The 16,440-nt window shown below is 42.5% G+C and overlaps 1 protein-coding gene and 1 long non-coding RNA gene across 4 annotated transcripts in view; one reads left to right on the plus strand and one right to left on the minus strand.

The window, feature by feature from the left end:
* LOC141423199 (uncharacterized) overlaps nt 1-16,440 on the plus strand; it is a 25,705-nt gene continuing 9,265 nt past the window's right edge. The window contains exons 1-3 of one of the 2 annotated variants that reach the window (XR_012447872.1): nt 1-114; nt 9,031-9,172; nt 10,611-11,091. This is a non-coding gene — a long non-coding RNA (uncharacterized lncRNA). Of the gene's footprint in view, nt 115-9,030; nt 9,173-10,610; nt 11,092-16,440 lie in introns of those variants that run through there. The other variant, XR_012447873.1, reaches the window with a different exon arrangement.
* Nucleotides 11,173-16,440, minus strand: part of Il10rb (interleukin 10 receptor subunit beta) — a 23,708-nt gene continuing 18,440 nt past the window's right edge. For both annotated transcript variants that reach the window (XM_074072780.1, XM_020184878.2), the window contains exon 7: nt 11,173-11,912. In XM_074072780.1, coding sequence (XP_073928881.1) covers nt 11,667-11,912 — 246 coding nt within the window. In that variant the 3' untranslated portion in view covers nt 11,173-11,666. The remainder of the gene's footprint in view (nt 11,913-16,440) is intronic.

The raw sequence follows: 16,440 nt of genomic DNA on the forward strand, positions 1-16,440 counted from the left end.
CTCCTCCTGAAAGGTCTTTTTGCAGTGTGTACAATTCTGAGTTAACAAGGTTTTTGACGCACATGGAAGGCGTTCCACTTCCTTCTTGCCTCCATTGCCACTGAGAAGTCGTCTGTAAGTTTGTTTCCTCTTTAAAAATAACCTGTCTTTGTATTTGTTCTCTAGTTCTACTCTGATGTGATTTCTTCTTATTCTTCTGTCTTGGGATTTGGACAAATTAGGATTTGAGATTTTTAAATTTGTAGATGAGTGTCTTCATCAGCCATTGTCTTTTTAAATATTGCTTTTTGTCAGAGTCTTTTTCAGCTCTCCTTCTGGGACTCTGTTTAGACATGTAGTATGTCTTCTTACTCTACACCCTTTCCTTACATTCCCTGTACACAGAAAATTTTGTAGGTTCTACAAAAAAAAGTTACTAAGTCTAACAAGGTCTTGGGATACAATTTAAACATCAATTGTGTTTTGATATACATGTAGCAAGTACTGAAAATTTTTTTAAAAAGTTACAGATTACTCTCCCAGCAGTAGTTAATTTTATGTGTAAATGTGGGTAGTTCATGGTTCTGAAATTTGGGCAAGTACTAGCTTTGATATTATTTTGAAGGCATGTTTTAGAATGAGATTGATCTTTAAATCAGGAAACTTTGATTAAAGCAGATTGCCTTCTATATTGTGGGTTTCCTTAAGAGAAAAATCAAAGATGAGTTGGTGGCTCACACCTATAATCCTAGCTACTGCAGAGGCAGAGATCAAGAGGCTCTTGGTTTGAGGCCAGCCCTGGCAAATAGTTTGAGAGACCCTATCTTGAAAATATCCTATACAAGAAATGACTGGCAGAGTGGCTCAAGTGATAGAGCACCTGCCTAGCAATGAGGTCCTGAGTTCAAGCTCCAGTACCAGAAAAAGAAAAGAAAAAATTTGAGATCCTTTGAGGAAGAGTTAATTCTGCCCCCAGGCTGCCTTTGGGCTCAAGCTGAAACATCAGCTCTTTCCTGGGTCTCTAGCTTGTTAGTCTGCCCTGCAGATTTTTGACTTGCCGGCCTCCACACTTGCATGAGCCAGTTCCTTAAAATAAATTCCTATGTAGCCACACTTCCTGTTGGCTCTCTCTGTCTTTAGGGAGACCTGTTGAGTACAGCCCTCTTCTGCTCACTTGACTTACTCTCTCTTCAGCTACGTCTAATCGGTTGTTAAGTCTGTTCTCTTTGAAAGTTGAATCATTCTGTATTCTCTCCCCCCCCAGTATGACTAGTCATTTCTTAGTCTGAAATAGGTTGTAACTATTGCTCCCAATTTTTCTCCCCCTTCCTTGTAGGAAATCAACCATTCCTGCCTCTTGCCATGTGACTTCTGGTTCGTCCTCAGGGAGGAGTAACTTCCTCATTCTTTTTTCATTGAATTTGGCAGTGTCTCCATCCAAAGGAATGTGAGCAGAAGTGACATTTCACAAGTGAAAGCATAAAAACTGTTGCAGGGACTTCTCCCTTTCAGCATGCTCATCAGCCCTACATCCTGGGATAAAGAAGCCACTGCCATTAGAACAGATGCACAGTTGTCCTCCAGCCACATGTTAGCCTAGAAAAGCTGAATGATTCAGTTGCTTGGGCTTTTCTTGTACTGCCAGTACCTTCCACACTTAAGTATACAAAATACACACATTGCCTAATCTCCAAGAATTTATGTCAGCATTTGGAATCTTTGTGGTTCTGGCTTAGTAGCTGCTTGTGGTTTCTGCTGGCTTTTGTTCATGATGCATTCCTTTTGGGTTTTGTAATTTCTGACTGTTACGAGAACTTCCAGTGCTCTAAGGAGGAGGTCTCCAAAAGGGAGGAGGCTCTTTGCCTGACCTTCAGATATGGAGTGCGTGATGTGTGATGTTGTCCCAAAAAATAATTTTAGGCTAGGTGCCAGTGGCTCATGCCTGTAATCTTAGCTACTCAGGAGGTAGAGATCAGGAAGATCGAGGATCAAAGCTAGCCGAGGCAAATAGTTTGCAAGAACTTATCTTGAAAAATCCCATCACAAAAAAGGGCTGGTGGAGTGGCTCAATGTGTAGGCTCTGAGTTCAAATCCCAGTACCACAAAAAAAAAGAAAAAAAATGTCAGGACACATTGAGATAGATTGAGATAGAGACCAAGAAAGTTTATTAATAAAGCAAAGCAAAGAAAAGATAGAAATATAGTATACATCCCAGGCATGGGTGCAGGCACATCTGATAATGGGTGCAATGACTGCTTTAACATCAAAGGTATTTATGGTGAAAACAGCAGACTGGGGATGTGGCTCAAATTTACATTAGGATAAGTGCTCCCCTCTGTTCTGACACCTGGTATGTTTAATCATTTTTGCTGATACGCTGTTTTATCAGTTGGGTCCAGAGAATTCAAGGTTGAACAAAGGATTCTCCATTTAAGACAGGCATCTGTCTTTGTAAACACTTGTCATTTGCCAGGATAAGTGTTTTTCTTTGAGATATCCTTGCTCAGTTACCAGAGCACACTAATTATTTGGGCAAATGGGTAAGGTCAGAGGGAGAGAGCTGTTCTTTTTTCTTTAATTTTTTTTCCTTTTTACCAAATGCTGTAGCTTGTGAAGTTGAAAGCAAAGAAAGCAGAACTATATGATTTTAATGAAGCTGAGTGTCTGGACAGGGCTTATCTGTGACTTCCTGGCTGCTGTCTCTCACAGCTCATTTTCCCTCATCTTCTGCCTCACAGCAGTTAATTCTGAAGTTATGTTTGACAACCTAGGATGGTTTGGGGCTGCCAACCTGCATGAGAACCAGCTCAAGGTTATAACTTCTCAGGAAAGATAGGATTTGCCCTTTGCCCAGAAACCAAAACTAAAACCAAAATGTTTTCCTTGTAGTCCCTGGTGGGGTGTGTGTAGCGGCTTGAGCAATCACCCCAAAGATAATCAGGTCCTTATACTTGGTACCTGTGAATATGACCTTTTTTTTTTTTTTGAGACAGGGTCATTGCATAAGAACCTCGAGGCGGGGGAATTATCTTGGTTTATCCAGGTGGGCCTTAAGTACAGTCACACATGTCCTTATAAGAGAGAAGCAGGGGATAGTAGAGGGAAGAGAACAAATTGATGTGAAACTGGAAGCAAAGATAGGACTGATGTGATCACACGCCAAAGACAATTGACATTTAGAAGTGGCAAGGAATGGGTTCTTCTCAGAGCTTCAGGGGTCCCTTTAACACCTGATTTTAGCCTACTGATGTTGAGTTTTGACTTCTGGAGTTTCAAACTGTGTGGATAAATTCTGTTGTTTTAAATCACCAAGAGTAATCTGTCACGGCATCCCTAGGGACCTAACATAGTGTGTGGGGGGGTGGGGATTTGTTCATTCCTAGTTCACCTCAAACAGAGGGGTAGCTCTTTGGGGTTTCCTGTAGGCCCTCATCTGAGTGATCCTTGGGCTTTGTCTTCTGGCCCCTGAGCCCTGTGAGGGGCTAAAATCTCATGGAATTTATTCAATATCTTTGAGGTAAAAGGTAGCATTTGATACTTTCTCTATAGTGTTTTGCTTTCTGAATATTTTTTCCTTTCTGGCTAGGAAGTGCTTTTTAAATCTTGCATCCAGCATTTAGTTGGTTTCATCTGAGGGTCAGGGAGGTTACCTGGCCAGCCACGGTGTAGGAACATTGGCGGAATCTTGAAGGCCAAATTATTGAATACCCTTTCTCCACTTATGGTGTCAGAGGTCTGGGCAGAGTCATCTTTGAAAACTTGGTCCAGTGACAAACTGAGTTGTTAGGAGGACTGTGCTCTGGTTTGGATGTGGTTTGTCCTCAGAGGTTCATATGCTGGGATCTTGATTCCCAGTATGGTGGTGTTGAATTGGTGGAATATTTAAGAGCTGGAGTCCAGTGGGAGATAATTAGGTCATGGTGGCTCCACCCTCATAAATGGATTACTGTTGCCTTTTGGAAGTGGGTTAAAACCTTTGGGACTGGATTAGTTCTCATGAGAGTGGGTTCTTATAAGCGAGTCTGGCACTTTCCCCAAATCTCTCTTCTGCCTGTGTTCCAGTCATTGTGATGCTATCTGCCATGAAGTCCTCACCAGAGCCAAGCAGATGATGGTACCATGATTTTGAACCACCAGAACTGGGAACTAAATAAATCTCTCTCTCTGCGAAAGCACTTAGACCCAGGAATTTTGTCATAGCATCACAGAATGGACTAAGACAGGATGGTGAATGTGTGGTGTTCCATCACAAAGCCAGCTCTCATCAGTGGCTGGAGATAGGTGTGTACGTGCAGAGAGCAAGTGAACAGACAAGATAGTGGGTTTTCTCAGTGTGGTTATGCTAGTCTCGGTTACCCAGCTGTCACTGGCTCCAATTCTGCAACACAAAATTGTAGATGGTGGCCATTTTCCACACTCTGAAGGAAAGGTATTGTTCATTTACTTTGCTGGGAAGCCAGAGAGTGAGAGCAAGGAGAAAGAGAGAGAGAGAGAGAGAGAGAGAGAGAGAGAGAGAGAGAGAGAGACAGAGAGAGACTCATCCTGCCTTACTCCTGCACCGTGTGGGTAGACTTTTTTAGCACTTAGCGCTGGTAAATCTGTGTCCACTGAGGCCTTCTCAGGGTTTTAGCTACAGAGAAAGCAGGTCAGACTGATAGGAGCAGAAAAGCAGTTTCTTTTTTTCCTTTTTGCAGTACTGGAGCTTGAACTCAAGGCCTTAAGCTTGCTCAGCAGGCAGTCTGCCTTTTGAGTCACTCCACCAGCCCTTTTTTGTATTAGATATTTTCAAGATAAGGTCTTGTGAGCTATTTGCCTGAGCTGGCTTTGAACAGTGATCCTCCTGATCTTTGCCTCCTGAGTAGCTAAGATTACAGGCGTTGAGTCACTGGCACATGGCTAAGCAGTTTCTTAACATGACACAGGAAACTCTTGAATCTCTGGAAGAGGTGGAGAAACAGCCTCGGGGATCACAGGCAGGAGCAATTCCAAATAATTCCCAGCCAGGTGAGGATGTCTCTGCAGCAGTCACTGAGTATCCAGCCACTGGACACTTCTCCCAGGGCCATGCCTCTTCTACTTCAAAGTTGGGGCTGAGTTCAGGTTGTGTGCTTGCATAATGACAGCAAGAGGGGCCACTCCAGCACTCATTCTTGTAAGGTGAGAGAGCTGCCAAACATAAGAAGGGATTCAGGTCCATGCTGAAGGGATACCAGTGTCCACTTCAGGGATGGGACATTCCCAACTCAGATACATTGCAGCGGGTAGCTCCCTGTCAAACCCACCTCCAGGCAGGAAAACCTTAATTGGGAAGAGAATGAATTTCTCTTGTCCTAAGACTAGTCCCAGCTGCGGTAAGATGTATAGGGGCACTAAGAACTGAGAACATGCCGGGTGCCAGTGGCTCATGCCTGTAATCCTAGCTACTCAGGAGGCAGAGATCAGGAGAACTGCAGTTCAAAGTCAGCCTGGGCAAATAGTTCTTGAGACCCTTTCTCAAAAAAATCCAACACAAAACAGGGCTAGTGGAGTGGCTCAAGTGGTAGAGCACTTGCCTAGCAAGCTTGAGGCCCTGAGTTCAAACCCCAGTACCACCAAAACAAAACAAAACTGAGATCATGGTGACTGCTCCCTTATAACATTATTGAAAATAATTAAAAAATATGGAACTAAACAATGAACACGAAGTCCAGTAAACACTTAATGCCCCATGTACCCCCCATTTTTAAAAGTATTTGTTTAAGTATAAATTTAAATTTAAAATCACTTTTTAAAGATTGGGGAGGGGACGTATAAGAAAGGTGGTATTTAATTTTTTAATAGACCATAAAGGTTTTAAAAAAAAAACTTAGTAGGAGCACAGGCGTTGGGATTCTCGTGTTGTTTAAAAACCTTTTCAATTCATGTTACAGATGAAGGCCATGGGTGTTTCTGACTCTCAGCCATACTTTGTATTTCAACTGTCAGCTCTGAAATGCCCTTGCTCAGGTGTTGGGTCTTTTCCAATCTCTACCTGGAAGAAGGTGAATCCGGGGTTTTCAGTAGGTGGCCACAGGCCTGTCCACCCTTCCTGAGAATGCCCTCGGCCCCGCCCCTCCTCTGACTTTCTACCTTTCTCCTTTTGCCTCATGCTGTGGTCAGTGACCATCCACAGAGCACATGAGTCTTTTGTGAACTTCAGTGGGTAGCTAAATCCCACAGTAGCAGGTAGGTGCTGCTGAGATGCTTCTGCCAATAGACAGAAGACAGCTGGAGGTGACATTCTTTGTGGCCCCTGTCTGTGTGCAGTTCAAGATCAAGTAGAATGATCCTACTTGAGAAGGAGGTGGCCTCTGCAGCTCTCTCTAGGTCATTGTAAGGTGTCTCCCCTGGGAAAAGGTGCTTCCTGCAGAGCTCTGACTCCTCTGAGGCAGGAAGACAGCCTCACCACCCAACCACAGCCTGGGTGGCCCCGACTCTTCCCACTTCAGAGGCCATGTGTGAGCTGTCTACTTCATCTTATCTTACATTTAGGATTTCTCCCTTCCTGGTGCACCCACATCTCAGAAATAAATGTGGTGGGGGAGACCATTAATATAAAGATCATCTGGTTCATGGGACATTTCCTATAAAGGGAAATGTCTCCCACGTGAAGTCAGGAACTTGGTCATGGCCTGTGGGGTTGTAGACCAGATTGGCTCGTGCTGTGCAGAGTTCCACAACCACCGTATAACTTCGGCACCTCAGAAGGGAACAGGAGACAGGACTGATATCTGGCAGATCAGTAGGGGAGGGGGCCCCAGGAATGGGCCAGCGCGCTCGCTGTTTGTTGGAAGGAGGTTGGGCCACTTGGGGTTTCTGAATCTCATTCTCTTAAACTGCTTTCTTTTCTTTTTTTTTTTTTTTGGTAGTACTGGGGCTTGAACTCAGAGTTTTATGCTTGCTAGGCCAGCGCTCTACCACTTCAGGCACTCTGTCAGCCCTTAAACTGCTTTCTTAAAACATATTACTTAGTTTAGTAGATGTATGAGTCCTTATTTTGATTTTTATTGTGCATTTTAAACATTTTTATTAGTATATAATTGTTATACAGGGGGTTCATTGTGACATTTCCATGTATGTGTGCAATGTGCCCCATTTGGTTCATCCCCTCCATTATTCTCCCTCTTCCCCCTCCCCTTCTTAAAATGACTTCAATAGGTTTCAATGTTCCGTATTCATACACTGTATTGACCATTTTCACCCTCCTTTACTCTCTTCATTTACCCTCCCTCTCCCACTAGTACCCTCTCCTTAACAAGACCTGGTTTACATTCCTGTCCTTCATTGTTTAAGAGTCTTTTCATTGTTCAGTGGGGTTTTGCCTGGGCATTTTACCTGTAAATATATTGTACTGTAATCAGTCTAACCCCTTCTGTTAGTCTTCCTTCCCCTTCCCCTACCCCACATTTTCAACAGCTCTCAGTGTGTTTCGTTGTGTCTTCTTCCTACACAGACATATTTCAATATTATTTACTTTCTAGCATTCTTTTCTTCTTGCCCTCTTCTCCTTGTATCCTCTAACAGTCCCACGGTATATGTATATATGTATATATATCGCTAGATATAGCTAGAAATATATAGATATGATAATGCTTGTATTTGTATTTGGATCTATCTTCCACATATGAGAGAAAGCATGTGACCTTTGTCTTCTGTTCTTGGCTTACTTCACTTACCATGATGTTCTCCAGTTCCATCCATTTACTTGTGAACAAAATAATTTCATTCTTCTTTATGGCTGAATAATATTCCATTGTGTATTACCACATTTTCTTAATCCATTCATCAGTTGTATGACATCTGGGCTGTTTCCATAGCTTGGCTATTGTGAGTAATGCTGAAATAAACATGGGTGTGTAAGTGTCTATTGTATCCCTTTTTTTTTTTTGGCAGTACTGAGATTTGAATTCAGGGCCTCAAGGTTCTAGGCAGTTGATCTGACCCACATTCCCAGCCCTTTTCTTGTGTCCTGATGCATATTCCTTAAGATATATGTTCAGGAATGCTATTTCTGGATCATATGGCAGTTCTATTTTTAGTTTTTTTTTTTTTTTTTTTTTTTGAGGAGCCTCCATCCTGCTTTTCATACTGCTTTTTTGTACTAATTTACATTTCCACCAATAGTGGAATGCACCAGCTTAGATTCCCACCAGCATCGTATGAGGGTTCCTTTGTCCCCACATCCTTGCCAACATTTGTTGTTTTTGTTCTTGATGACAGCCATTCTAACAGGAGTGAGGTAGAATTTTAATGTGGTTTTGATTTGCATTTTCTTTATGGCCAGGGATGGTGAGCATTTCTTCATGTGGTTTTTGGCCATTTGGACTTTTTCCTTCAATAAAACTCTGTTCAGTTCATTTGCCCATTTCTTCATTGGGTAATTGATTCTTTGGGAGTTTATTTTTTGAGCTACTTGTAAATTGTTTATTAATCCCTTGTCAGATGTATAGCTGGCTAAGATTTTCTCCCATTCTGTGGGCTGCCTCTTCTATCTGGTGACCATTTGTTTTGTTGTGCAGAAGCTTCTTAGCTTCATGTAGTCAGCTTGTCGATTTGTGATTTATCATACATTGCGAGGGAATTTCATTGTGATAGCTACATACATGCCTGCAGTGTATGCTGAGCAAGTTCACCCTGCATTACATTCCCATTCTTCTCTCTTCCTCCCTCCTTCAAAGTGTTGGTGGATTTCCTTATGCTGTGCGTACTTCCATCCTCTTCCTCTTGGTATCTTTTCCTTTTCCCTCCTCCTCCTGCCAATTCTCCCCAGACAGTTCCCATATACATTCATGTCCCACCACTACCACCACCATCATCATTTTAGGTCTAGATTCCACAAATGAACAAGAACATGCGATGCTGGGCCTTTTGCACTTGGTTTATCTTACTCAACATGGTCATCTCCAGCTTCATCCATTTTCCTGAAAATGACAGTTTCATTTTTCTTTATGACTGAGTTAATATTTCATGGTATGTAAGTATGTAATGTATGTATATATGTATAATATATATAATATTTTATCTATTCATAGGTTGTTGGATGCCTCAGCTGATTCCACAGTTTGAACGTTGTGAACAGAGCTGCAATAAACATGGGTATTCGGGTATCTGTTGTGTATGTTGATTCACACTCCTTTGGATATGTGCCCAAGAATGGTCCAGCAGGGTCAGGAGGTAGGTCTGCTTTTAGTTTTTGGAGGAGCCTCCATGCTGATTTGCACAGTGCTTGCACTAGTTTACATTTCCAACAACAGTGCATGAGGGTTCTTTTCTTTCATCCTTGGCTGCATTTGTTGTTGTTTGTTTTTTTGATAATGGCTAATCTGATTTGCATTTATTTCCTTTATGGCTAAGGAGGTTGACCATTGCTTTGTGTATTTATTAGCTATTTGTATTTCTTCTTCTGAGAACTGTCTATTCATTTGCCCATTTATTAATTGAATTATTTGTTCTTCTGCTGTTGGTTTTTTTTTTTTTTTAGCTCTTTGTACATTCTGGATATTAATCCCTTACCTGTTGAGTAGCTGGTAATGATTTTCTTCCAGTTTGTGGGCTGTCTCTTGATTCTGGTGACTGTTTCATTTGATTTTTTAATTTGATGCAGTCCCATTTGTCAATTCTTGTTCTTATTTCCTGGGCAACTTGAGTTCTAGTCAGAAAATCATTACCTATACCTATATCTTCCAGAGTTTCCCTATGTTTTCCTGTAGTACTTTGAATGTTTTAGGTCTTACTTCAAGATCTTGATCCATTTAGAGTTGAGATTTCTTTGTAAAGGTGAGAGATAGGACTCTAGTTTCAGTCTTCTGTATGTAGATAGCCAGTTTTCCCAGCATGCGTGATTCCTTATTATGTGACAAACATTGGTATGTAGCTACTAATTCAGATACTGAAGACCAATTGACAATAAAACAAACACTGGAGATTTTATGGAGCCATAACTGAACCACACGAAATCACCTTAAATTCTTGTCTTGCTTCACCTTCATTTTGTCCACTGTTTCTCCAAAGAACAAAACTAGGTGCATCATAAACTGTAGTTATTTTCCATTAGGGGCTTTAGTTTTTTATGTGACATGTTTTATAGTACAAATTAAATTCTATGAAAGTGGCAGCAAATTTTATTTAGTTTTAAGAAAAAAATATCAAACCCTTGTATTTATTTATTTTGTTTTGGGACAGGGTCTTGTTATGTCTGTAGTCCAGCCTGCCTCAAACTTGTGACCCTCTTGCCTCCCTTTCTGTAGCTGGGAATACAGATGTGTGATACACCTGGCTAGTTTATTTTTTTAGTTGTGCTAGAAATTGAAGCCAGAACCTGGCACATGCTAGGCAAGTGCTCTACCATGGAGCTACATCTCCAGCCAATGTCAAATAATTTCAAAACACATTTCTCCTATTTTAGGGGCTTTTGATGGCTTTGCTTTATTGGGTAATCTGACACAAATGGAGGGACATTCTTTGCTGGCCTACATTTGTGGGGGTCACAGCTATATGATGATGCCTTTGGTAAGAACAGCCACCATTTATGGAGTATGTATTAGGTACTACCACTGGAAATAGGTGTTTTTGTATTTGTATCACTTACCCTTATGTACTTTTGCCCCCACAGATAGGTGAAGAAACCAGGAGGCTAAAAACTCATAGCTGAGCTGGACAAAGCTCAGGGCTCGTCTGTTCGTTGAGCTTCTTAGACTGAGGGTTCCCATTTGACTTTGGGACCTCAGACCCAGCAAGTGCCTGATGGACAGCAGGCAAGGACAAAGAAATATGTGTCAAAGGAGTGGACTTCAAAAAAGGCAAACTGGAGCCCCATTCACTATTGAACAATTACACATCTGTGGTACCATTAGCACTGTTATGGTTTGGGTCTTGATGGCCCCCAAATGCTCATATGCTAAAGGTGTGGTAGGCAGCTTGTGGTACTACAGGGAGGTGGCAGAACCTTTAAGAGGTGGAGCCTAATTGGAGGAAGTTAGGTCATTGGGGGTGTGTCCTTGAGGGGGATACTTGGGATTCTGGTCCTGCCCTCCCACTCTCATTTCCTGGCTGCCAGAGGGTGAACAGGGTCCACCACATACTCTCACCACGATGTACTGAGCTCCCACAGACCCAAAGAGAAGGGCCGAGTGACTATGAACTGAAATCTCTGAAACAATGAGTCAAAAGAAAGCTTTTCTCCTTTTAAGTTGTTTATGTCAGGTATTCTGTCACAACAACAGAAAGTTCACGAATACAAACACATACAGATTAGATAGAGAGTAAAGCTTTCACAGAGTATCCATCTGTAGTAGATAAAATACACAGGTGAAAAAGAAATCTCTTCAAAGTCTCCCTGAGAATCCACAACGTCTGTGTCTGTCCAGCAAGGTGCTGACCACTTTTCTGATAAGTTTGCTTTTCAGGTCAGCTTATCGATACTCCAATTATTCCTCGTTTTTAAATATTTCTGCTTCTCACAATTAAAATGTGGTCATAAGAGCTTGAAAATTACACATTCAGTGATCAGTTTTTTTTTACAAAATTTTTAAATTCTTCATAAAGCAATGAGTTCCCAAGATGGAGTACTTTTTGCCACCTGAGACTTTAAAACTAGCTCTTTGGTTGCCTGGCTACATTCAGTGCCTGAGAGTTCTAGCTTTGGAGTTTTCTCTGGTGGCCATTCTGATCACACCTCTGGGGCAGATGTGAGCAGTGAGTCATTGCTGTGTCCAGCTGAGTGGCTTTCTTCCTTGGAAACTAGCTCTGGAGGTCCTGGCCCAGATGGGGTTTCGAGGCTGCAGCTGTCACCAGGATTCTGCTTGCTGCTTTCAAAGTCGTCTGTAATGACACTTAGTTTGTCAAAAACTTCATTTTCGTCAGCGAGTGGGTAGGAAAAAAACAGGAGTGTGCTGTGATGAGGGTGGCCCAAAAACTGCAGGAGAAAAAAAAGGATTGCTCATTATCAAACGTGCCCATTTCTTTTTCTGGGCTTACAAAGATTTTACACAGAATATCTGGACTGGAAAATGGTACTTTAAAAATGCTAGCAATAATGGCTGGGAGAGTGGCTCAAATAGTAGAGTGCTTGCCTAGCAAGTGTGAGGCCATGAGTTCAGAACTTCAGTCCTACCAAATAAAAATGTAACAATAACACTGTGTTAGCTCCTTTAAAAATTAAAAATAGAATTACTTATGATCTACCAATTCCACTCTTGGGAGTACTTCCGAGAGAAATAAAAGCAGGGTGTTGAAGAGGTATTGTACACCTGTGTTAACAGTAACTAAAAGGCCAAGTGTCCATCCTCAGGTGACTGATAACAAGCCTGGTGCACCCCCACAGTGGCACACTATTGAGCCTTACGAAAGAGGAGCTTCTGACACATGCCACAGGATGGAGAAACCTTGATGACATTACACTAAGTGAACGAAGCCAGTCACAGAAAAGACGAACAATGTCTGGTTTTACTTATCTGAGGCACCTAGAACAATCAAATGTATACAAAGAGACATTAGGATGTGACTGCCAGAGTCTGGTACAACAGGAGAGGACAGAGAGTCTTTAATGGGCACAGAGCTTCTGTTACGTGAGGTGGAAAGAGTTCTGGGCCGGATGGTGGTGACAGGCGCACGACCGTTCTAAGAGTCTTAAAGCTTTATTTCTTTACACTGAGAATTTTAATGTATCTTTGAGAAAATGGTTGGAGAGCTCCATGGTGTGGCCATGATGCTGTCAACCATTAAATCCTAACCATGGCTGTCTATGTCTCTCATCATTTTCCGTTTTGGTCTTTCTCTAAAGCATTTACTCATGAAGAACTACTCTAGAAAGTACTTATTTTTCCAGTAAGTTAGTTTTCTTTAAATATTTGCTCTTGTTGGTTTTGCTTTGTGTTTTCCCTGGAAAACTTTATAACTGTTGCCTGTTGACATTCTGCAGAAGCAGCTTCTAACAACCTGAGCAGTATTTTGAGATGGTAAGACAGACAGAATTAAACTTAAGGATGGACTCTAGGTCAGCCCAGCCTAGAAGCCACTTTTTCTAAACCTCTTAGTTTCTTCCAGTTTCAAAAAAAGGTCTTATTGGCACTGAGTCCTTCAACCATCTGTCACTTCTTTCCCAACATGAGATCAGATCAGACCAACGGGGTCACATCTCATCCTGGCAATGAGGCCACAGAATGTCTACAAGAATTGTTTAGAGACAAGGGAGAAGCTGTCAGAATCCAAAAGGATTCACTTGTAGCCACCCTTCCAAAGGTAACTAAAGCTGAGTGGTTATGGTTATTAACACTAAAACTCTTCCACCAGGCACGTATGGCAGAAGGTGAAGTCACACCTTTGGCCAAGGTCTTCTACTTAAGTAGAGAAAATAAAGTGACTATTTTTACTGACTCCAAACACATGCCACAGGATGTGTTGTTGATAGTATGGGAATTTGAACTCAGACTTAGTGCTTGAGTGGTAGGTAGGTGCTCTACCACTTGAGCCATTCCTCCAGCACTCCAAACACATTTTTTTCGTAGTCCATACTTACGGAGTTATTTTAAAGAAAAAGAGGATTCTCCTACATAATTTAATAGGCTGCCTTCTGACTCTGACTTCTTCTTGTATTCTGCTTTCTAATGGTATTTCTATCTTAGGCTTAAACAATGGGACCTTTTGACTTCAGCCACTGCAACTTGTTCCCTTCTCAGGTACTAGTTTACCCCTGGCCAGGAAACCTAAACGCTGGATTGGCTGACACCGTAATTCCTTCTATCTTGAGCATAGGGAGCTGGAGATTATAAAAAGTACTTAAAAACTGCTTTTACTAAAAGACACCGAGGCTTTACTTGGGCCCACAGTTAACTAAAAAAGAGGATTAAAAACTGTATTTCTGCCTCCATTTTATATTTTGTCCTCTTTTCAATGAGCCATTGTTCTGTCAGCTCACTTTGGATTCCCAGAACAACAGGACTGATGGATAAATATCTTGTGACAAGAGTCAAATCAACCCCCAGGCAGCACTCTTTTATTCTGACACCACCATGAAGGACTGATCAACCCCGAGATAATGTTCAGTTGGAACACACCTTTGATAAAGAATGCTTAATTATACCTAGCTCCTACCTCCTGCCCCCTGCTCCTAATCCAGCTACTTGCCTCATCTGACCTCTAATTTTTAACACCCTTGTTAAATTTCTCACCTCCAGTCTACAGAATATCCTTATCCTCAGATGACATTAACAACTTCCTACCAACATTGTTTGGTTCCTGGCTACGATGGTCCTTCGTTTCATGACAACTACAGTCCTCCTGGTCCAACAATGGGAATTCCATATTCTCAGCAGCCATCTTTGCCTGAGTCCAATCAAGTGACAAAGAGCAAGACTCTATCCCCCTCCCCCCCCAATATCCTCCCTCTCCATCATCAGGAAGCAGTTAGTTGGATCTCACCACCTGCACCCCTGAAAGGATTCAGGGTCCTGAGCTCTTCGGCAGGGTAGATAGGTAGTCATAAGCAGGAATGAGGAAGTGCCCTGGGCTGTGAGTCTACTCTGAAATCATAAGTGGCCCACATCTTGGACCAATAATTAAAATAATGGCCTTATGTCTTCATAGAACCCACTCCCCATATCAAGGTCAGGTGTGTGTCTTGGGGACACAGTGACAATATAACCTTCCATTGATGGTGCTAACTGGGCAAAGAGGAGCAAATGAACAGGCACCCGCCCTCAGTCTCTCAAAAAATGCAGGTGTATGACTTCCCACACCCAAGCAGTCACTGTGCAGTCATCAAACCATTTGGGCAGGGCCACAATGGGGAGAGTCCCAATTTTGTGCCACCAAGTAACTCCATCCTATTGGACAATAAAACCCAGAGCCCCACCAGCTTCAGTGCAACATCTTGTGGTGTAATTCTGCTTTGCTAAAAAAACACTTACTGCTATTTTACTAAAAAAATAAATAAAAGCAAAAGGAATGGGGGTATGGTTCAAGGGACACCGTTATTTTCCTAGTATGTGTAAGGCCTCTGGTTCGATCCCAGTGTAACACATACCCACACACACATAAATAAATAAAATTATGGGGATGGAGCCTACTAGCTTTTGAGTCAAGAGCTCAGTCCAACAGGTCTCTTGTTCTACCACTGATTTGCCATCTGTTCTTTCCTGCTGACCAGTTTCTTTGATGGTGAAGCCAAGCAGCAAAAATAGCAGGTGAATAGTTTCGTTTCCTCTTGTTTCTCAGTTAACAAAACATCTTCCACCCAGGGACAGGGCCTGCTACTCTTTGTTCTTCCTTCTCCAACTGTGGCTTTCCATAAACTCAACCCTAGAGGATTCTTGACTTTCTCTGGTGCTGCAGGGCCCACTGGCACTCCCGTAGGCAAAACACTGAAGCTCTTGCCTATAGGCCTGTTACCACTTTCTATCTGTGGTGGGTGCTGGGTGCTGGTCTGTATACTCAGATTTCCTTTCTGGTGCATCCGCCTATTCTCAACTTCCAGGAACAGTTAAAGTGGCTCACAGCTGGGTCCTTCTCTAGGAAGTGCCTTGCACAGAAAGATAAGACCTGTGTCCTTCCCAAGGACACCAACTGACTAGTTGTTGTCCTTAAAGTCTTTGCTGTCTAGTCAGCCAGCCTATTACTAGTTGGTGTGGGGACAAAGACCTGATATTAGCTATCACAATAAATTAATAGGACCGGAAGTACAAAAAGTACGGCCCATGTACTGAAGTGGGCACATGCACCCAAGGAAGAATCAGAATCTTGACGCTTCAGAGAAGTCTGAGGGAGTCCCATGGAGTGGGTTTGTCAAAGTGAGGCCAAATGATGGTATCTTAACCCCTGCCACCACTGAGAAGGAGGTGCTCTGCTTGGCAGAGCTCTCAGTGCTGGGGCAGCACAGTGAACTTGTGAACTCATTGCTCCAATGTGTTTGTTAAGGCTGCTGGCGCTGAGTGGGTCCCAGAGCAGGAAAGGACCCTTTAGGAGGTGTGGGCTCTGGAACAGGTGGCCCTACCCAGACTCCAGCCTGGTGTGTTATCTATGACTGACAACATGCTAATGGAGCCTGACACATGTGTTACCAGGCAGATCCTTGAAGTGTCTGTGGTAGGGAATGACTGGGTAGAGTTCGCCCAGCCTTCGTCAATGCCAATGGGAGAATCACAGTCAGTCACTGGAGTTCTGGGTCCAGGCTGGGTTATCTGCAGCAGATCATACATCTTTTTTGAAAATAAACAAACAAACAAACAGCTCCTGTGTGTGTGTGTGTGTGTGTGTGTGTGTGGACCTGGCAGAGACAGAATCTTTGACCATGGAATACTAGCTGAACATCCTGCCCCACTGTGAAAAGTACCAGTACCAAAATGGAGTCATTTAGGTCAAAACCAAACTAAGTGGAGCTGGGAGGCCATGAAGGGAGGGTCTGCATGCATGATTTGCCTTATAACAGAATGATTACGAGATTCCAC

Source organism: Castor canadensis, chromosome 5, assembly GCF_047511655.1.
Source record: "Castor canadensis chromosome 5, mCasCan1.hap1v2, whole genome shotgun sequence".
Taxonomy (NCBI): Eukaryota; Metazoa; Chordata; class Mammalia; order Rodentia; family Castoridae; genus Castor; species Castor canadensis.